We start from the raw sequence: 22,046 nt of genomic DNA, 5'->3' as shown, positions 1-22,046 counted from the left end.
GTTTTTGCCTGCAGCTTCGCCCGCGAGTGTCGTTTTGTCTTCGCGCGTGTTACCGATTTTGAAAAAAGCTATTTACCTACGTCCATTCCATTCCCGAGAACCATGACGTTATGAACAAAAAATGTAGGCTGATAGATAAATTCACACTTAAAAAACATTACTCTTCTTTCTGCAATCGGTAAAAGTGCCTGTCTTATCCTCCTACGCTTCTGTAATTAGACGTCGTAAAACGTTGTTTACCGCCTCTTAAGAATTACGCGTCCAGATCTTTGAGATGAGACGTTTGTTTTGTTTACGCCAAAAGTAATTACTTTATCTCTAAACACGATAATAAAAGTTGGATTAAATCTTAAGGGTTGGTGCCTTTTGTTAAAGCCTTGTATTTCATTTAAGGCTATGCAGTCTAGTGGTTATACAGGGTGGAAACGATAAGTGATCTCAATCGATTATTTGTATACTATACAAGATATTCAAAAACTTGTTACTGATCCTGAAAGTGCTTCACGAGCTCTATCGGTACCAATAATAGGTTACAAAATAAACTGGATCTGTCCGAAAATTCCATGTTTCCAACTTCCTAGTCATTCAAAACTCAACTAGTCTAACTTCTAAAAACGGAACTTGCCAAAGCAAACGAAATGTGGGTACTATTTTTTATGAGTTTCATACAAACTAGCCACTAGGTGGTTTCTACCGAATCCTACAGTGATGAAATAATACAACTGCTATTATTAAATTCCAAATATTTTAATACGAGTCATAATAAATTTTACAAATAATTCTATATCGTCTTAATACTAACCATTAGTACATTATACAGATGTATTTAAAAATTTGGATGTTTCTTTTTCATGTGTTAAAACTAATATCAATTTTTCAAATAATATGTGCATTTTATACATACATTAACACTACACACAATGTTATAACAAGTGATACATAGTTTTTACAATTTTTTCAAATCCCATTTAAATATTTTGAATAACAAACTATAGGTACTAGAGTTTAACTGAGACAGTGTCTGAGGAGGTTTTTGTGACAGTCAAACGTCAGAAAGACTTCAGATATCCTTCAGTGGGTCTAGACAAAGTGCAAATTATAATCGCAAACCAGTCGCAAAGTGGTCGAAAAGCCCCTTTTTTGTATGGAGTTTTGACGGATTCGATTTTCGGTTCGATCAAAAAGTGCGTTTTGTCTAGGGGGGCAGGGTTTCCCAATTTTTTTTTGCCAAGGAACCCTAATTGATTATACTTTTCCTAGCGGAACCCCCGTACTACTCCGCCCGCACGCCCTGTGCGTAAACAAGTCGGTGCGAGCGAACAACGTCGGTCACGAAACGTGGGATAATATTTTTTACGGAACCCTTGCGGCCTTTCCACGGAACCCCAGGGTTCCGCGGACCACCATTCGGGAACCGCTGGTCTAGACAAAGTGCAAATTATAATCGCAAACCAGTCGAAAAGTGGTCGAAAAGCCCCTTTTTTGTATGGAGTTTTGACGGATTCGATTTTCGATTCGATCAAAAAGTGCGTATTGTTTAGGGGGGCAGATTTGCTCTGTCACGTCATATTAATAGGCTAGATGACAAAATTTCAATTATTTGTCATTTCAACTTAATAATACTGTAATTATTCGATTATGGAAAAAATTAAAAAATATGAGTAATATTTTCTAATTATCTGTCTGACGGACTAAATAGAATTTCGATTTCATTACCCAGTCATCATCTCTATTATGTCAATTCATGTCACCCCTCCCGTGCCGCTTCCATACCTCGGGTACTGAGACAGCCAAGCACTATTCCTATAAATATTAGTTTGCATTAAAAGTAAGATTATAAGGCATTTTAGCGAAAAATTTATTTTGTCATTTTAACATCTTTTATTTATGGGCTGCTTTTAGTTTTATACACCACCAACCTTTTTTTGGTAAAGACGTTCTATTAACTGGAAAATTAAACTTTAGATATTTGACCACGGTTATGGGTTCCATATAGTTAAAAATCTCTCTGAGATCATTATGATGTAAGATAAATTAAACAATGCCATGCATTACATTTTATTTCTACCAAAATTATATAACACAACCATATTTACAAATAATAGGCGACAGTATACTTTGTTAAATAATAAAGAAACTGCCGTTTATACCATTTATAGGTACAGTCAGCGTCAAGTAGTTCGTGACACCCAAAGTAGCCAATGAGTTCGCAACACGTCTTTGTCACGGTAATACTATCTATGCAGTATTCCAACTCGGCCATTTTTTGAAATAAATGTCAACAGACTGCGCGGTTCGTCACAGTATGACAACATGCGATAGGGCTGCTCACATACAGTACCCATTTTAATTACATCTGCCTACTTAGAATTTCTATCTTTATTAGTCATCACAAAAATCGGCCCACCTACGTTTTACAGGACTTTACTTTAATTTCGGGTGGGCGAAGTCGTGGGCAAAAGCTGGTTTTATACAATATAATTTTCATTTCAAATCAAACTGGCTGAAAATGACAATTTGACTAGTTTTTGACCAATTTGACCGTAAATGACGGTCAGTCAAATTCAATCAGTTTTGTCAATTTTAATTATAAAAAAAAATTACATTTGGCCACCGACGTCCATTCGGCACATTCGCGACACTCCCGACTTTTGCATACCGAGCGCATCCCGAGATTTGAATTTCGAAGGAAAGGTCTCGTTTCGTTTGTTTATATGAAGTTACAATACTATATGATATTATTACCGTGTCTTTGTCAACTTTTTGGCCACTTGTGATGTCACGAATCACGAACTATCTGACGCTGGCTGTACAAGTCAAATTTTTCAAGAAAGTTTCATTTTGCACCGCCAGGTGGCGTCACATCAAATCCCATACAAATGTTAAGTTAAAAATAATCAGCCATGAATTCTACCGTTTCCCAAATAATAAAAAAATCGTGCAATTTACCTGACTACATACACACATGCATGTTTTAAATATAACTAAGTAAATAAATAAAACGTGTAACAAGCAAGCAGTCAAAAACCTCGGCAACTAGCAATCTTAAATTATGGAACATTTTAGTTTCAGTACAACTTAAGTTTCAGAACTCGGAAGTAATGCTCGTTTTCACCATCAATTCCTAATTTTTAAGGGGGGATTCTCCGCTCCGCTGTGAAATGGTGGAAACCGGGATTTACTTAAAGCGTATTGGCGTTGTAAAAAAATATTACTTATAGTTGGGCCAAGACAGAAATAAGAATAACAAGCAAAAGTATGTCAGAAGGTTTTAAATGGAAAACTGCATGGAAACTATGAAAATAACTAACCTATTTTAAAATCAACGAACTTTGCGTACACACAACTCTAAAATAACATAGATGGCGCTTATTTATTTTGTTTGTCTATGATTATAGTGTAGAATAATAATATGTGCTTTAATTAATTTACACAAAATTATTGTGGTGGCATTTATTTAGACGTATACATGACAAATTCTGAGCTCAACAAAATTAAGGCTTGTTTCGTCATTTAATGGTGCCTAAAGCCTGGTCCGTGAGCACGTAGAATCCCGTCCAGTCGCAACTGTGCGACGGGCGCCCGCAGTGAGTGTGCGAGATCGACAGCAACATAATTACGTGTGAGCGACAAGGATGGGAAGCTTGGGGTCATTGGACGGGATTCTACGTGCTCACGGACCAGGCTTAAGTTGTTAAAAAATCAGCAGCGCCTCTATCGGAAAAATTGGCAGTTAGCTAGCAATACAATATGCCATCGTCAAATTATAATCTGGCGTAGTTAGATTACAATATAACCTAATCCACTGTTAGTTTTCAATCCTACGCGTTATATTATAAACTGACGAAGTTCATAATTTCACGATGGCTGTCATAAGAACAACTATTTATACATCTACAATTCATATCAAACGTATAAGCACTATAAAGTAACTTAAAAAAAGTACTTAAAATACTTACCATTTAAATTATACTAGAATCAAATATCTAAAGTTAATAAAAGTACAAGTTACACGAATAATAAAATACAAACATAAATAGCATTATATGAATCACATTAGTAGTAAGGTCGTCAGCAATTCAACCTACCTCAACAATGAATTTGAACCCTATTTCAAACACGTTAAAGACCTATAACATCGTTTTGACTAAAACACTGCTTTCCTCTTTTCATCTCATTGCAATCAACATGTGACAGAAAGTAACAAACATTTTTGGCTAAACGGTGCTATAACATTTTCATTGTTATTAATAAGAGCAATAAAGTTTAAAATCATTTGAAGACATTCATATTCTAAATGATAAGTTGATATAACTGATGACATGCATTTAACACCCAATAAAACAATTTATTATCTAAAAATATAGTCTGAAATAGGAATTTCTAACAGAAACCCTGTTTTTGAAATTTTAAATAATCATCGTCGACTTTAAAATTACGAAGGCTATTTGTGAGTTGTAAACTAAAATGTAGTGTCGTCACTTTCCTTTCACGACAAAAGAAAAGAGACAATGAATCGGAACTTAAAACATCAATAAATAAAAACACACAATTTATTTTGAACAAGGAGTCAAAATGATTTATTTAGCAAGCAGAGAAGATTGCATACAGAATACGATTAGGAAGCAAAATTTTCTTCTTTATCTACCAAAGAATAGGGTATAAAATATAAGTTATCCAAAATGACATCTGTTTGAAAATAAGCTGTGTGTCAAATTATCAGTGACTGACCTTATTTCTTGAGACCATGAGTTTCATAATATTTTCCATTATAAATTAAACATTGAATTCTTGAACATATGGTTTAATATATCAAATGAATCATAATAATATTATATTCTTAAAAATAGTTGTGATTTATATAACTCGTGAATTAACTCGGAAAGTTAATAAGTTAAAATTTAAGCTACGTTAATGTAAAAAATTACAAAACTTTTCGGTTAATTTAATATTAATGGCCAAACAAGCATACCACAGATTTAACCTAAGCATTTTATGACTTGTCATCATAATATCCTTATATAAATTCTTTTCATTCATCATGCCTTTATAGTAAGAATAACATCTTTACTACTTAAGACTTTCGAATTCACTTATAAATTTTCATTTTAATTTACAAAATTAATCACATTCATTAACACTCATCAACAATGTTACTAATCCAATAAACCTTTACACTAATTTATAAAGATATAAAATACCTATTTATTAAAGAAATATACACGTTTAAACTATTCAAAATTGGTTATTTTTGAGTCAAACACACAATTAAGTTTATTACGTATAGAACTAACATCTCATAAACAGTGCTGCATTTGCGAACACAGTACTTTATGTAATTCCATCACTTATGAGCCTAATGGTATGTATACGCAAGAATATTTAAACATATCTGATCAACATGACATTGAACACCATGAATTATACAAAATAAGGAAGGCTATAACGCCTGGCACTGAAGAGATGACAAATGAAAGATGAGCTAGATCAGTTATAAAGAAAGAAAAATTGTTTATTTCATTACTTAGTTACTTGCTTTTTTTACTTTGAAGCTATAGAAAAGTGAAGTGAAGAAAGAAAGTTAGGCTGTACCGTAAGCAGTACAGGTTCACTTTGTTTCTTTTAAAAGAACAAATCCCATATAGATACTTGCAATAAAATGTAGCTTTCAGTAGTTAGTTTTATAGCATGATTTTTTTATTCACAACACTACTTGATTTGGTAGAAATGCTTCCAGAAAAAGCAACTGTTTTATACAAGATATGTTCGAGGCTCTTTTATCTCATTTGTCAAACTCTTAAACATGCTTTAACCTATCATGTTACCAACCACTGTGAAAAAACTTTGACATCAAGCAAATTTCACATCATACATTTCCACTTCCACATTCACATCAGCTTATTCCGACTTATTGCAGGAAGAATTCTATACGTTCACTAGTCCATCGCAATCTCACAATTTAAAGTCCTGGTCGTGTTATCGATACAGAATAACACCGTGGCGCACGATACAATGGTTTTTAAAACCAATAACGTGTTTGTTACATAAAGAATTCCCTGCTGTCGTGTGGTGGTCAAGTGTGCCTCATAGTTGATGTTGAGTTACCTGTCGGACTCTGGCAGTTCGGTACATCGATCACCGTTATCTCAATTACTCGCAAACCCCTTAGTATGGGGTCGGTGATGTGTATGCCTCTTGGATTGTAAATTCTTTCATTCTGTGTCGCTATGAATTTTGATACTTTCCGTAAATGCTGAAATGTAACATGAATATACATATTAGATCTAGTTGGAAAATAGTAATAAGATGTGTCAAGATTAGATAAAGTTACTCTTAAACCTTTACCTGGTAGTGGCAGAATTGTTGCCACCATATTTTGAGCCTTATTGAGAAAACATAAGGTAGGTACAAAAGTAATGAAAAATATTTTTCTCTATACCAGTTAAAGGGAAGTTGGGAGACATAAAAATCTCATGATCATAATCATAATATCTTTATAGTAACAAGAATAGGTCGCCTCACCCAATATGATGAGGTCATCTTTAGGTACCTATCTATTATTATGAAGTGAGCAACTTTGTAATATGACGACTTATTACCATCTGTCTCTTGTATAATTAAATATTAAAATAAGAGTGAAGAAATTTAGATGGTATTATTTACAAATACCAAAATTGATGTATTTTAATACCATAAGTGTAAGTCATTAACACAAAATCTTCATACCACAAGATTCAGAGGTACCTACTTATTTTTGGCTTATGAAGGTGAATTTTGTGATTATATTAAAATAAAAAGACTGCTAACGAATTAACACCAGACATGTCATCTAAAATTCTATCAAAATGTAAGATAATTTTATAATTTACAAAATTAAACATGAAAAAAATTAAGCTTGTTTCAATTTTTCTTACCTTTTCATAGTGTGTTTCTGTGCAAATGTAAATAAAATAAGCGGTGAGGCAAGCGAGGCAACCCTCACAGTACGTGCTGCAGTCTGCCGTCTCGGCCATGTCAAAATGTTCGTTCAACCTCTCCATCGTGTATTCAAATGTTTGGCGGTCTATCTGAAAATAGAAAATATATTTTGAAGACATGTTGACATAAAAACGTTGATATACAACTTAATTCGAATGTGTCGATACTATTTATAATTTATATCATAGAAATTTGATGATAAGCAAATTAACAAGACATTAAGCTAATTATAGCATGTTTTATATTAGTTTTGCAACTATAAATGAAATTGGTCAAAAAACAAACAGTAAATCAAGTTCAAAAATAACTAATTTTCCAGTGCGATATAATTTTGCTAAAACATTGTAATGTGATAATTAAATTAAGTTAATATGGTAAATTTAGGCTGGGTTGCACCATCTTACTTTAACTTTAACAACCTCAAAAATCTGTCAAACTCCATACAAAAAACACTGGTTATCATTATAGTTACGGTTACAGTTAGGTGGTCCAGCTCAGCCTTAATGTTTTGCAAATGCAACAAGTTTACACTGAAACCAATCTTGCTATAACATTCCAAACTAACATGAGAGATAAGTTCAATGATAAAATGAGATTAGCTATCAAATTCTTCAATTGGACTCAATATTAGGTTAACTGATTCTCTAACTCTGATTTACAGAGGCAGTTAACGTTAAATTGTCTTTTTAATTGCCTTGAAATTCTCAAAATCGTCCACAGTCATACATCAACAAGGACATTCACGATTACAACGTCCCTGTCAAAGTTCAGTTGACACGATAAACAAAACTGTGGGATAAACGCCCTGGGCGCTTTCACTTACTCTGTCTTCGAGTTCTGGCGGAAATCTGGTCTGGAACTTCACTGCTGTGCCTTCGGAGTAGTCCCTTTGTATAAATATCTTCACACCTTGCTGCGTAGGCGTCTGGGTGCTTCCAGGAGTGTTGGGACCCGACGGAATACGATTATTAGCCATTGTTGCACAAACACAATCGCTACACCAAATAACCGGTTTTATATCACAAGTGAAGCATAGTATTTAGTTCGGAGATAAAATACGAAGAGAAACCTTACGGTAATAGATTGTTCTCACGGTTTAAATTCACATAAATTGAGCACGGAGACCAACGGAGACACAGTTCTCGTTCGTTCGTGACGTGACGGAGGGTGCGTGAATGACAGCTGATGTGATTGACGTTTGTCTATTGTTTATGGTTCTCGCTTCCTGTCATAGACAATGTCGTTCAGAAATCCAGTTTTGTAAGCCAAATAAAAAAAAACAAAACAATTTATGTTATTTTATTAAAACAAAATAAATAAAGAAAAAACTATTTAAAATTATTAGGTTTGGCGCGCATTGCATCGTTTCAGGTACAAAAATAAATCTGAAAACATTTTATGCGCTAGAAACCACCAGCCAAAGGAGTGGTGATAATCACCTCGTTAACTTAAAACTGGTTAAGAAAGATGATTTATCATCACTTATGAAGCAGAAAATTTTACCCCAAATGGAATCGAACCTAGGAACGTTGGGATGCAGGTTGACCACTAAACCACAGAGGTGGCAACTATTTTTTATAGAGTTATGAGTTGTAACGGAGGCATTGGGACTACACCTACTTACTGCTAAATATTCAAAGGACGACGACAGCAGCGAAATCGGCCTGAATAGTTTCGAGGACTACCGTAGTTAATCAATGGATCAAATTTTACATGTTTAGTGACGTCAGAGTTTATTAAAAATATTTTTTTTTGTAAGTACCTACCTACAGTCTTTTTAGACATACTCTCTCATCTGTGGTATTATCATCAGGCACCTCTGGCCAGTGCTATAAGACTACTTGATGCCTTAGAGCAGTGTTGCTTAATCGGTGGTCAGCAACTCCTAGGGGGTCCACGAGAATAATTTTACTGCCCCTGACCAGAGCATGGGGAATTAGGTAGGTACCTAGACTACCTAGTGTGGCCTCCTCCCTTTTGCCTCCTAAATAAAGGTAGTCCTGCGGAGTTTATTAATGCGGAGGTTATTGCTAGCTAGGTGATGATAGCAGCGTACCTAGGCTGTATCTTGTATGACTCAATAATGCACCGAGTGGCTGCCATTTTGGTTCAAATTAAACAAACTACGAGTATGTAATGATGTTGTAGTTTTGGACTATTTTTTTTTCTTTCTTTCTTACTAATTTCTTTCATTAAAAGTAGAGGCTGTAACAAGGTCACTTGACAAGCATTGTAAAGATTTGTAGGTCGTCATGTGTCTGACATGGTTTTATTGGTAGGATGACTGACTAATAGAGAACGGGTCATAATCATCATCATCATCATATCAGCCATAGGACATCCATTGCTGAACATAGGCCTCCTCAATGATTTTCGTAATTATCGTTTGGTAGCGGCCTGCACCCAGCGCCTTCCTGCTACCTTTTATGAGGTCGTTATTTCACCCACATGGGATCATAATATTTATAAAAATTGTAAAAGCAATTTATGTCTAAATAATAATAAAATATTATGTAGATTTTGAATAAAGTACCTACCTTAACTAGGTTTTTAAGTGAATATTGTTGCAAAGAATGACGTTGACCGTGCACGTTGACAACCATAAAGGATCCGTAGAAAAAGGACAATAGAAAACCAGGATGCAACGATCTAAAATCGTATAAAGGTCAGCACTTTCTTCAACAGTGGGTTAATGAAGAATCGTCTAGCCAATCAACACTTATTATTAAGCCTTTACACACCCAAGTCCAAGGCGCCAATTGCGATTCGAGACATGCGCGCACGCATCCGTTTTGTAGCGACATCTTTCACTAAATATATGACCGGAATGTCAAATATAAGAAATGAACGCTCTTACGTAAGGAATGCGAACGCAATTGTTGATCTCGATTCGTTAGATCACTTTCCTTTGTTATACTTAACGAAATTGCTGGCTGAAATCAAATCAAATCATTTATTCAGTACTTACGCCCTTTCTAGGGCGCTTGTACGTCATCATCACTATTTCAGCCATAGGACATCCACTGCTGAACATAGGCCTCCCCCAATGATTCCACAATGGCCGGTTGGTGGCGGCCTGCATCCAGCGCCTTTCTGCTACCTTTATGAGGTCGTCGGTCCACCTGTGGACGTCCCACGCTACGTTTTCCGGTACGCGCTTAAGGCGCTTGTATATCTCCCAAATACTTTGCCCTACCACCACTTCAGGACAATATTATGGTCTGGTGCTGCGAAGAAACGGCGGAAATAGGCTGAAAGAAGCGGTAAATGAACTAGAGTCGCTGACATAGCACGCGGACTGAAAGTCACTGATGCTGTGTGCGGAGGTGACAGCCAATGGGGCAGCAAGGTTCTGGAGTGGAGGTGTGTATGTGGACAGATGACTTCTTAAAGGTACCAAGTATGCTTTCGGCAACGATAACTACGACACAGTAGGAAGATGCTGGATACAAGACGCACCAAACGGCTCATTATGAAATCTTTGGGGGAGGTTTTGTCTAACAGTAACGTTAGTGGCTGAAATGATGACGATGATGATGGTAAAAGAATCGGAACACCGTTGTTTTGTGGTGTTTTGGGAGAGGCTACCATGGATTGCCTTGAGCCTTTCTATATAGGGTAGTAGGTATGTATAAAAATAAAAGGTACTTGTTTGTAATGACTTGCCACTGAGTTAAACTTTGTAAACATAATAAAAAAACTCATAAAACTCATTTATTTACTTATGCAAGTAGGCTTTTAAAAAGCACTTTTGCATACACATCGTACAATAGTCGCATCTGAAACTAATTTGAAAATTATAAATAACTTGAAAAAATCGAACTGCCTAAGGCGGTGTATGTCCCAGTACAATAAATGGGCCAATGCTGAGAAGAAGCAAGCAGCTAATTTCAAAGCACATCACTCATGAATAGTAAATTATCTCATTTTATTCACGTTTTATAATACTTATAGCGGGTGGGCCGATAACTTACGGCCCTCCACAAAAAATCTTAGAAATAGTAAATCTAATAATAGTCATACTTTATGACACTAAGACCCTAAAACCTAGCCTACCCAAGCCTTTACGCCAATGGTCATAGGTAAGTACAGTCGACAGCACGTCATCGTAAACATTGTGGTATCTTACGTAGTTGCGATAAAGGCGACTTTGCAACGAAAATGTGTAGTCTGATGTGCTGTCGTCTGCACTACTAATAGCTCTTCAAAGCTCTCATGAGTATGTAGTACGGACAATAATACAAAAGTAGTCGAGTTACAAGTAACAGTTAGATTGTCTAACGCCCGTATTCACAAACGATGCTTGCCTAAGTGAAGCAGCAAATCGAACGCACTGCGTTGAATAGAGCTCTGTGATTGGTTCGTATGTCACCCTGTGTGTCCACTGTCCACACGCACTGTGAGACCTCATAGTAATGTTTGTTAATACAGGCGTAATTGGTTCGTGTGTCACCCTGGTTAACACGGGCGATAACAATCCTACTCTCTGATTTGACAGTTATATACACGTCCCTAAATTGGGAATCAAACCCAGTACTTCCAAGTGGAAAGAGTTCAACTCTTTACTACTGAACCACATGGGCGTTAGATATCAATTCAAAAAGGCTCTGCGCAAACATTTCAAGGAATGACCTTTTTTCTCCATTTTCTCGCTATCTCAGACATGAGTGATGTGTATCTACATCTATAATATTATTATGTTTATGTATTTATGTGTATGTCTATTATATTTATTTGTATTAGTATGTTATTTATTTTATGTAATATTATGTAAGTAGGTTTATTATCAAAAATGTAAATTTTTTTGCACCGCCTTACTCTTTCTGCATGACCCGTGGTTGACTGGCAGAGAATGCCATCCGGCATTAAGTCCGCCACAGTGCATTGTTACTTTGTGTGCTGAAGTTTAAATAAATAAATAAATAAATAAATTCAAAATGATGGAATCCTTAGTGAACATTCACCTAGTACTCTATAGGACTCTACATTATAAGACTTATAGCTTTTCCCAACCTAATTAGTTAAGTAGCTATATTATACTTCAAATTACCCGTCTGCAGAGCTGAGGGTAATATTCGACCTCTTCAGAAATTAGTGGTGCATAGTATTTTTAGATTCAGACAACTACAAACGTAGATTTCATTAAATATTACGTGATTAAATTCACGTAATATTTAATGAAATTATACAAATTTACGGGGTTGAGCTTTTATTCTTCGTTAATCAATCACAAGTCTTATGGCACAATGTGTCAGTTTTCCAATACATTGCTTCCTCGCGATTAAAATGTACGCGGGCGAAACACGCCGCCGAAGATGGCCAGCGCATTCGATGTCAGCTCACGTATTAATGCTCGTATATATACCAAGCCCTGGACTCCCATAGCATACATTGTGACCGCAGCATCGACGGCAGCAAGAGCTCAGCCGTCTGACAACATGGCCAAGTTAATAGTGTTATTATCCGTAGCTGCCTTCGCCAGTGCACAGACCTACTCCGCCTCCAGTTTATTACGGAACGTCTACAACGAATGCCTCAGTCAATATTCCGTGGAATGTGTGAAACCTCGAGCCCTGCAGTGGATGTCAGCGGTCGCGAATGATGACGAGATCAAAATCACGGATAACCTCTCAATCGTGAAGACGGCTGTCTTCGAAGACGGCAATGTGGATCCAAGGATGGCTTCGGAGCCCGCGCTACAAATAGTGGACAGAGTAGACCGGTTCCTCCAAACCCATTCTGTGAAAGTTAAAGTTCCTGCTGAGATCACGAACAGTGCTGCCTCTGAATACGTGCCAAGGTCTTTGCTGGTGGACCTTCCTTCGGAGCTGAACATGCCTTTGGATGGTGAAGAAGAGGTTGAGGAGTTCGAAGGCAGGAAGAAGAAGATCAAGCTGCCCAAGCCTTTGAGGATTAAGAGCAGTTAGTTTATACTCTATTTCCATTATGGACTTAAATTGTGTTATAGTAGTTACAGTATTAATTACCATTTTTCAGAGCACGGCCTCATCAAGAAGGTGCTGCTGCCTTTCCTCCTCGGACTGAAGTTCAAGGCCTCCGTGCTCGTTCCATTGGCTCTTGCTCTGATCGCCCTGAAGACGTGGAAGGCCCTGACCCTTGGTTTAATCTCACTTGTTTTATCCGGTAAGTTGTTGCATATTTTTTTGATATTTTAAACGGTAATGGAAATGAGAAAATTTGCAACCCAAAAGTCAATCATCATTACCAAAAAAGACTACGAGTAATAATGTCAAGTCAATCCAAATCGTACAGCTAAAGTTTTCTTAATTACTTAGAAAAACTTTGCTTGCTTATTGTGTTACAGTAGGTACATATTGTGTAGTGTTCTCAAAATTTAACTGATCTTTTTGTCGTGAAAGAGAACACAAACTTTCCCTATAATAATGTTAGTAAGATAGGTACGTTTAAACAGTCCAAATCCCTTACCTAGGATTTACTAAAACAATACCTACTCTAATGCCCGTTTTCACCATCAATCCCTAATTTTTAAGTGACCCCTATGATGACACATAATATATGAATTTTGTTTACATAGGGGTCACTTAAAAATTAGGGATCGATAGTGTAAACGGGCATATCCCTCTAACTAATAAAAGTTATACGCACGTGAACCCACTTTATAGTGACGGTTAATACGAAAATGTCATTATGAACAAAGCAAACAGTTCAACAAGCATGTACCTAACATTTTAAGGACGTAGCACACTTGTCAACCTGAAAAGGGATCGTAACCGTATCAACTCGAGGCGGTCAGTATTACTTGTATGAAATGCCTCGAGGCGATCGCCTCGCGGTTGACAGAGCGCGGAAAAGGCCATGACAGCTCGCGAAAGACGATACGGTATTGATCCCTTTTCCAGTTTATAAGTCTGCTATGACCTGTGTGCTTACCATGAGTTTACGTTAGGTCGCTCGCTACGCTAGCGAGTACGTCAAAGAAATCTATGAAGATTTTATTTCTTGAAAGTAGCCGCTAGGGGCGCTGCACAATATGTCATACCTACATTCAATTTAATTTTTTTACGTAGTCGCTAGCGAGCACACCTAACGTAAACTTATGGTAAGCACTCTGATCAGCAACGTTTAATAAGAAAATATAATTTTAAACAAACTGTTCATTAAGTAAGCTTTTTATTTGTAAGGTTAGCGTCTCTACAAATACTTTAATACGGATTATGACGGTGTAACATCTTCGCAGGTGCCATGGTGATCTTCAAATTCACGAAGCCCAAGGTGGTGAACTACGAAGTGATCCACTACCCCCAACATCACGTTGAACACCACGTAGACCACCATGCCCCCGCGTGGGATGCCCACGGTCCCTACCAAGCCAGATCCTACGAAGACGCCCAAGAAATAGCCTACTCGGGCCACCTCTAAAACGACACAAGACTTACGGACCTCGATTAAATTATTTATTTATTTATTTCTACACTGTAAATAAAGTCTGTATAAATTAAGTTTCATAACAATGTTCTTTGATTGCCCTACGCCTTAATCTCTTAAAAATACGAGGTCCTTGCTGTATTTTGAAACGGACTTTAGTTATTTTTAAGCTTAGTAATAAATAACTCGTGCATAACAGAGCCAAAATTTAAATGGGGTTTGACGTAAATGATAAACAAAATAATGAAAGTAGCGTCAAGTGCCCTGTGATTGTCAGTGTTTGTGGAGTACAATAATTTATTATACTAAAAGTTATAATGACCTACCTATCCCATCCTATTGGTCAAAGATTAATCGTAATCATTTTAGCAACAGAATGTCCACTGTTGAACATAGGCCTTCATCGCCCGGTAGCGGCCTGCATCCAGCGCGTTCCTGCTACCTTTAGAAGGTTCAAAGATTATTAATTTTGTGAAATAAAAAATATCAAATTAAAAAAAATATCCATATACTACAGTCACTTGGATAGCAGATATAGTAAAATCTTCTTAAAATCTATCTCATAACGACAACACCGTCGTCTCTATAAACATTATAATTATCTTTATCTAAATTAATCGGACCAACCTTAACCGACTGTGAAACTGTTGTAGGAATTAGATCTAACGCTCTATCAAACGTATTCGTGACCGGGACATCAGTAACATCACCGGCTGTCTCATTACTTTCTACAATGTGACCGAAAATATCTTTGAACGCGTCATGTTTAGGTTTTAAAAGGTCGGCTTTGATTAGTTCCTTGGCTGTCAGTTCGCTGGAGAATCTCTCTGGTACTGTATCTATGTCTACCTCAAAGTCCGGTTTACCAATTCGTTTGCTGGTAGCACGTGAAGAATGTATTGCATCCTGTATCTTCTTAAGATTCACGTCAGCTCGCGTTTGCTTTTCCTTGATACTTTCATTCTCATTATAATGCAAGGCGTCGTTGTAGATCCCTCCACTGTCTTTATACGGCAGGAGAATTTTATTGGAAAACATTTCGAATACCTTCGAGTGTCTTAGCGGATTAAATTTGTATAGATTAAGCAACACGTTGAACTTGTCTTCTGTGTTTCTCTTTATCCTTCTGATTGTATGTACTCTGAACTTTGGTATCTGAAATATTTATATACTTACAATGTACTAGTTAGTAGGTAAACATAACAAAATATTAAATGTATTCAGTAATAAGACTGATGGACGAAGATTTAGCCCCTAATTTCAATAAGATTCAAGCACAGTATTTATTCACCATCATTAGAAAACTGTATCATAACCGGAACTAAAGTACCTACATCGCGTTACAAATTAATTCCATTTCATAAAAACTGAAACAATTAATAGCTATAATACAATTATTGTTGGGGTGATTTTGTAATCAGTTTCCAAATTTTTTTAATAAGCTCTACAGAACAATACAACAATACTACTTTATCTTAATTATTCTTAATCGTGGTATTTTTCTCGAAAAAAAAAATTTAATTCGCTTATGCCTATTAAGCTTTGTAGTTAAGTATGTAATTTTCTTCAAAATAAAGCCAATTAATCTGCGCGCAGCGGAATTAAATATTGAAATAAAAAAAATGTTTTCTTTGCGTAAATCGATTAATTTGGATACTGAATGCAAAGCCACCCTGTATAATAATAACAAATGGGTCAACAACTTTTTTGATTGATAAAACTTGTACTTACGACATGGAATGTACAGGCAATATGCAAAGTCCAAAGGCAATAGCAGGTCGGTTGAATAAATCGCATATTGGTTGCTACAACATGTTTTGCATCGATAACTTTGTTGGTTTTAACTTCCAAAACAACGCTAGTGAGCTCACAAATGCAGTAAACACTTCGATCAACAATACCAACTGTAGATATCGGGTCAAGCGCAAAAAAATCCTTTTGGGAAATAAGAGCGCACAAAAGAAGTGAGTTCGTTTATTCATATTTAATTTAATATTTTATAGTTTTTTTTATAATTCCCATGTATACAGGGTGCTGAATTCAATCTTTGCCATATTTAGGGAGTTGATTAAGTAGCTTATTCTGATCACGAATCTGTAAAAAAATTGACTTCGAAAAATATTTAAGACCAACTTTAACTTTAGTTAGTCAAAGAAAAATACCTATTTACACTACCTACTCCACGTGGCTTCCTTCAGTAGGCTATCCGACATGATAAATTAAGCGAGCGATCCGCGTCGCTCGATGGTGCCGCAGTGTAACTTAATGCAGTATTGCGAGCCACAGTACAGTTGATGTCGCACGGAAAATATTCGCTTAAAATTCCACATGCGTTTTTAAATATATTTTTTTTTTGGGTGGATAATGCGTTTATACAGTTTAAGGACATTTTCTAATAATAATATTGTATTTTTATTTTTGGTAATTTACATTGTAAAAAATATTTAAAATTAAGAAAAAATATAAATAAAGAGATAATAATACAATATGAAAATGTGTCAGAAAATGTGTTACGAAACGCATATTGTCGAAGATTACATCAAAATAAAATTTTCATGTTATCTAAATAATTGGTTATTTAAAGTCAAAAATATGCAACGTTTGACTTATTCACGTAAAGGTGCTTACATGATAAATCTATTTCAGTGAATTAATTTGTATAATATTATTATCTACCTATAAAAAAATTAAAGCCATTCCATTCTTATAATGGTACTAGCTTTCCGCCCGCGGCTTCGCCCGCGTGGAATTTTGTCTGTCACAGAAAAACTTTATCGCGCGCGTCCCTGTTTCAAAAACCGGGATAAAAACTATCCTATGTTCTTTCCCGGGACTCAAACTATCTCTATGCCAAATTTCATCAAAATCGGTTGCGAGGTTTAAGCGGGAAAGCGTAACAGACAGACAGACAGACAGACAGACAGACAGAGTTACTTTCGCATTTATAATATTATATAGTTGGGATTATTTACACCGTAAAGTTATGGGATATCAATAATAACACTTTGTATACAGGGTGTCCTAAAATGGGCGAAACAAACTGCTATAGGAGGTAGCTTGACCTCTGACATACCCCTAAAAATATTTTTAAAAAACTCATTTTTGATGAGGCTATTCAGTTTTTTATGAATGAACTTTTTTTTTAATGCAGCTCAAGGCAGGTATTTGCGCTTGCTCCGTCTCATACTTACTACCCGTTCGCGCTAAGTTTGCCGGTCCGTGGAATGCGCGTCTCCTCCCCCAACCGCTATTAAACGCAATTAGTTAGTGATTAAACGCAATTAATGTGTCTTATTATACGCAAATACACAATTTTTATACATAATAATAAATAAAAAATATTTTAAATATAGTTTGATAAAGTTATAGACGCTTCCCTTCGAGTGACGTCATATCGCCAGCGGCAAACATAAAGCGAACGGATAGTACAGGAGGTACCCCCTTGCCACAGGCGCGGTCTAAGCGGCGAAAATATACATATTATTAGTAGCTCTCAATGAGAGCTACATTTAATTTTGTGAGGTTTAGGTAGGTATGGAGAAAAAAAATGCATGCATTTTCAAGGCGAGAGTGAATAGGCACTTACAGGACAGATATTATGTACCATCCTAGACTGCATCCCACTCAACATCAGGTGCGATTGTGGTCAAATACCTGCCTTGTTATGCATAAAAAAAATGTTGTGACTCCACCATGTAAAGGAAAACAGCCATCTGAGGAAATAAGCTTCGTAGGTTTCGTAAATCAAAATGGAAGACTCAGGTGAAAATCAAAATACAAAATTATACATCAACTAAACATTTATTTTATTTAGCATTAATTGTTTTTATGAAAAATAATACATATAAGGATATACTGGCAAGTTATAGTAATACCATACTAAGTTACAAATCTTATGACAAATGCCATTGTGTTATACCAAATTGATGATTGAACTATGTGATTAAATTAAACACAGAATTTAATAGCAAGTTGCAAGTTAAAATTTAGTGACAAACATTACAAAAAATACATTTTAACTTGCAACAGGTTTAGAACTTGCGAAGGCTAATATAATTCGTATTATGAGAAATAGCCAAGTAAGACCTTAGGCTACAATATAATTATGAGCGTTGTAGCAAAAAGTTGGCGTTCGAATTTTAGGTTTTTATTGCTTGACGTCGCGTAGTGAGTGCGCAAACTGCATTTATCTGTACAATTTCAACGCTGCGTCGACTAAACGATCTTAATCCGTAGTTGTATCGTACCTAAGACAGTACATCATACATAATAATAAAGAAATAATGTATAATTTACCTATTCGATTTTTTCTCAGATAAGACTTTTAGCAAAATCAAGTTACGTAATTTATGTATTTTTTACACTAGTAAATCAAGTTTTTAATCTTTAAATTGAGTAAAGTAACAAGTTGATGGGTTTGAAAGAATTTATGTTTTATTTTATTCTTTTTACAGCATCAAAAGCTTGTTTATGAAAAATATTTACTATTTTAATTTTACTTTCGACTTTTTAGTTTTTATGATGCGGGATGGAAAAATTAAAATTTATTCTGATTTTGTGACGTTTCCGCACATAAATATGGATAGGTTAAATAAATAGAATGAAATGTATGAAAACGAGCGTGCCATTTTTTAAACGTTATCTATAATATCTGTGTCCATCAAAGAGCTCGTAACTAAACATCGTAAGCGCCATTCAAATTATTATCTGTAAGCTAATAATAAATATTTAGTTTTTGTAAATCTAAACAAGTCAGGAAATCAAAGAGGTAAATACTGATATCATTGTGATTTTATAGAATTTATTATTATAAACCACGGTCGTATAATGCTAAAAAATCAGAGGTAACTTTAAGATTTTTATCCATAGAGCAAAATTTATCTAATCGTGTTTTTAAACAGTTATCCCATTAGGTACACATGCGTTCTGTAATACAAACCCATCAAAAACAATACTTGTCAAAAAACCAAATCTCACTACTCAGTTGTTCTACGGTAAAAAGTTGTGAGATCCATGTAATACCAAGTCCAGTCCAGGAAATCATTAACGTTTTACATAAATATATTGACTTGGCCATCGCATGAAAACACGTGTAAATTAAATTATTTAGTGTGAAATGAAACTAAATTTTGCATGCCTGTGTAGACATGCAAAATTTCAGCTCAATGGGAAAACGGGAAGTAAGTAAATTTTAAGTTGCAAGATTTTACAACTCCAGATGTCAAAGAAAATAAAAGCTTGTAGATAGCTTTACAAAGAAAAGAAAGATTTATGAAGAAAATAAAAAGTACTGTCTACGATACATTTGTTAGGCCGTGTTGCACGGGTTGCACCGTCTTACTTTAACATTGACATCAAAATTGTGGATGTCAAAAATCTGTCTAACATAAAAAACCGGTTATAGTCAGTTAGGGTCAAAGTTATGTGGTGCATCTCAGCCTTAGTGTATTTTAATTAAATTTAATACAAATAAGGATGACGAAAATAATCGATAAGTGATCTCACTCGAATATTTCTTATAGTAGGTATACAAGATGTCGAACAAATGGTTAGTTACTGAAAAAGTGCTTCATGAGACCTAGCAAACGGCATCAATAATATGTTTAAGAACGAACTGAATCTATTCAAAAAACCTATATTTCCAGCTTTCATACATTTAATACAGTTACAAACAAACACGAAATCAATGGTTTCTGAGTGCCTTAATGCCGTCCCCTTTATCTGTTTATTTAGTATTTATTAATTAGTATCTCTTGATGATATTGTAGCAAGTTAAACCTAAAATCATGTTTTTCGTAAATAATTTAAATAAGAATGCAATTTACGAGTTTGTTGTTTGATTATTATATACTAGCTTTCTGCCCGCGGCTTCGCCCGCGTGGAATTTTGTCTGTCACAGAAAAACTTTATCGCGCGCGTCCCTGTTTCAAAAACCGGGATAAAAACTATCCTATGTCCATTCCCGGGACTCAAACTATGTCCCTGCCATATTTCATCGAAATCGGTTGCGAGGTTTAAGCGGGAAAGCGTAACAGACAGACAGACAGACAGAGTTACTTTCGCATTTATAATATTAGTTGGGATTACTCAATTAAAAATTTAAATTTAAAAAATTAACACTTCTAATATGGTAGGTATGGCTGGCGGCATACATTTAGTATGAAATTCGGAAACATTGAATTTTCGCATAGATCCAGTTTATTCTTTGACCTATTTATTGTTATTGTTTTAAAGAGCTCATGAAGCACTTACAGGAACAGTAAACAGTTTCTCGATCTCGATATCTTGTATAATTAAAAATCAAGTGAAATCACTTATCGTTTCCACCCTGTACCTATACTTTTAAAAATAAACTCATTTTATACGTTCATTTGTATAAGTATCTACAATACAAATACCTAACCAACTTAGTTGACGTTTTATAAAACTATTTGTCTAAGTGTCATCGAGCGACCGCTGGTGGATTTGCCATTTACCTGACCTACCCCTTTATTACTAAACGTTTAATATCAGATGAATAGTTACGCACCAATTTCTTTCATTCAGTCGTCAGTAATTGAACTTTCGGAAAAACATGACGAAGCGTTGTGTGACCATACAGACGCTATTCAACTTTTATTAGTAAGAAAGAGTATATTTTATGTTGGTAGAAACACAATAGCATAGACTAATGTTTTGACACCCTGTTAACATTTTTATTAGTCATTTATTTTTTCCTGACCAAACAGATACCATAATAATATCTTTTATCTATTCTACCCATATTCTGTAAGTAAAATAATAATAAAAAGTTTGAAAAGAAAGAAATTACAAGTCCGATTTACCTAAACAAATAAATTAAAAATACTTGCAGATCAAAAGTACTCAATCATACTACAATTTACGAAAAAATCACGCGTGACGCATATACGTCAGTGGGCAGTCAACTGACATAGACCCGGCGTCTACGAGTGCCAAAGCACGACTGATTTATGCCATTTGATGCACCCGATTTTATAGAATTTTCAAATTAATTTTTCATTTGAAGATTGAAGATAGATATTTTTTCTTTTTCACACAATAATAGTACTATGTTTCTTCTTAAGTATAAAGTAGTTTATGTTGCCAAATGACTTTTAGATTATGAGATGTGACCTGTTTTCTTGCAGTAATTTTCTCGAATTTTGACTATCTTAGACATGATAAAAATGCATTTTAATGAATTAAACATCAAAATTTTCTCAATACACTTTCTTCTTCAGGGTATGCTTATTCTAATGAATACATTCTATCTTCTTACTTAGAAATAAATTTGTTGTAATATTAGTTCAAAGTTGTGCCTTCGCGAGTTACCTGGAAATCGGGCTTTCGAAATTCGCTGTTTTCGTAGGCAAAAATCCAATTTGAACGAGATTTTGTCAATAGACATTCCGTAAAAACGTATGATAATTACGATGATATAAGTCTAAAGAAGCTATAACAATAAATTATATTTTATGACTAAAATCATTTCGAAATCTGCCAAATTCTCGATTTCTGCATGAAAAATGTGACAACGCTCTTAAGAAGAAATTATATTTCATGTTATTATAAATAAATTTCAGGACTGACCATTGAACTTGGCACCCATTTAGATCTCACTTGTTTTGTCATTAAAGTCAACAACGATGACATACAATATT

At 35.2% G+C, this 22,046-nt stretch overlaps 2 protein-coding genes across 2 annotated transcripts; one reads left to right on the top strand and one right to left on the bottom strand.

Annotated features, from left to right (window-relative positions):
- Positions 1–726: 726 nt before the first annotated feature.
- Positions 727–8,127, bottom strand: LOC135083854 (golgin subfamily A member 7). The gene is made up of 3 exons (XM_063978592.1): positions 7,802–8,127; positions 6,915–7,067; positions 727–6,253 (listed from the first exon to the last, which is right to left on the bottom strand). Exons 1-3 carry the CDS (start codon positions 7,952–7,954, stop codon positions 6,074–6,076), a joined length of 486 nt encoding a protein of 161 aa, XP_063834662.1. The 5' UTR covers positions 7,955–8,127; the 3' UTR covers positions 727–6,073.
- Positions 8,128–12,356: 4,229 nt separating this feature from the next.
- On the top strand, positions 12,357–14,471 carry LOC135083954 (uncharacterized). The gene is made up of 3 exons (XM_063978718.1): positions 12,357–12,900; positions 12,976–13,122; positions 14,198–14,471. The coding sequence occupies exons 1-3, from the start codon at positions 12,417–12,419 to the stop codon at positions 14,377–14,379; spliced, it is 813 nt and encodes a 270-aa protein (XP_063834788.1). The 5' UTR covers positions 12,357–12,416; the 3' UTR covers positions 14,380–14,471.
- Positions 14,472–22,046: the final 7,575 nt, after the last annotated feature.

Source organism: Ostrinia nubilalis, chromosome 24 (assembly GCF_963855985.1).
Source record: "Ostrinia nubilalis chromosome 24, ilOstNubi1.1, whole genome shotgun sequence".
Taxonomy (NCBI): Eukaryota; Metazoa; Arthropoda; class Insecta; order Lepidoptera; family Crambidae; genus Ostrinia; species Ostrinia nubilalis.
The sequence above is the reverse complement of the archived record's forward strand: the minus strand, read 5'-3'. Positions and strand labels throughout refer to the sequence as shown.

Excerpts from the sequence above, each read along its gene's own strand:
- LOC135083854 (XM_063978592.1), bottom strand. The coding sequence starts at position 7,954 with ATGGCTAATAATCGTATTCCGTCGGGTCCCAACACTCCTGGAAGCACC. Across the intron at positions 7,068-7,801 it reads CGCCAGAACTCGAAGACAGA|ATAGACCGCCAAACATTTGA; the intron begins GTAAGTGAAAGC and ends TTCTATTTTCAG. Across the intron at positions 6,254-6,914 it reads CAGAAACACACTATGAAAAG|CATTTACGGAAAGTATCAAA; the intron begins GTAAGAAAAATT and ends GTTACATTTCAG.
- LOC135083954 (XM_063978718.1), top strand. The coding sequence starts at position 12,417 with ATGGCCAAGTTAATAGTGTTATTATCCGTAGCTGCCTTCGCCAGTGCA. Across the intron at positions 12,901-12,975 it reads GCCTTTGAGGATTAAGAGCA|AGCACGGCCTCATCAAGAAG; the intron begins GTTAGTTTATAC and ends ACCATTTTTCAG. Across the intron at positions 13,123-14,197 it reads AATCTCACTTGTTTTATCCG|GTGCCATGGTGATCTTCAAA; the intron begins GTAAGTTGTTGC and ends ACATCTTCGCAG.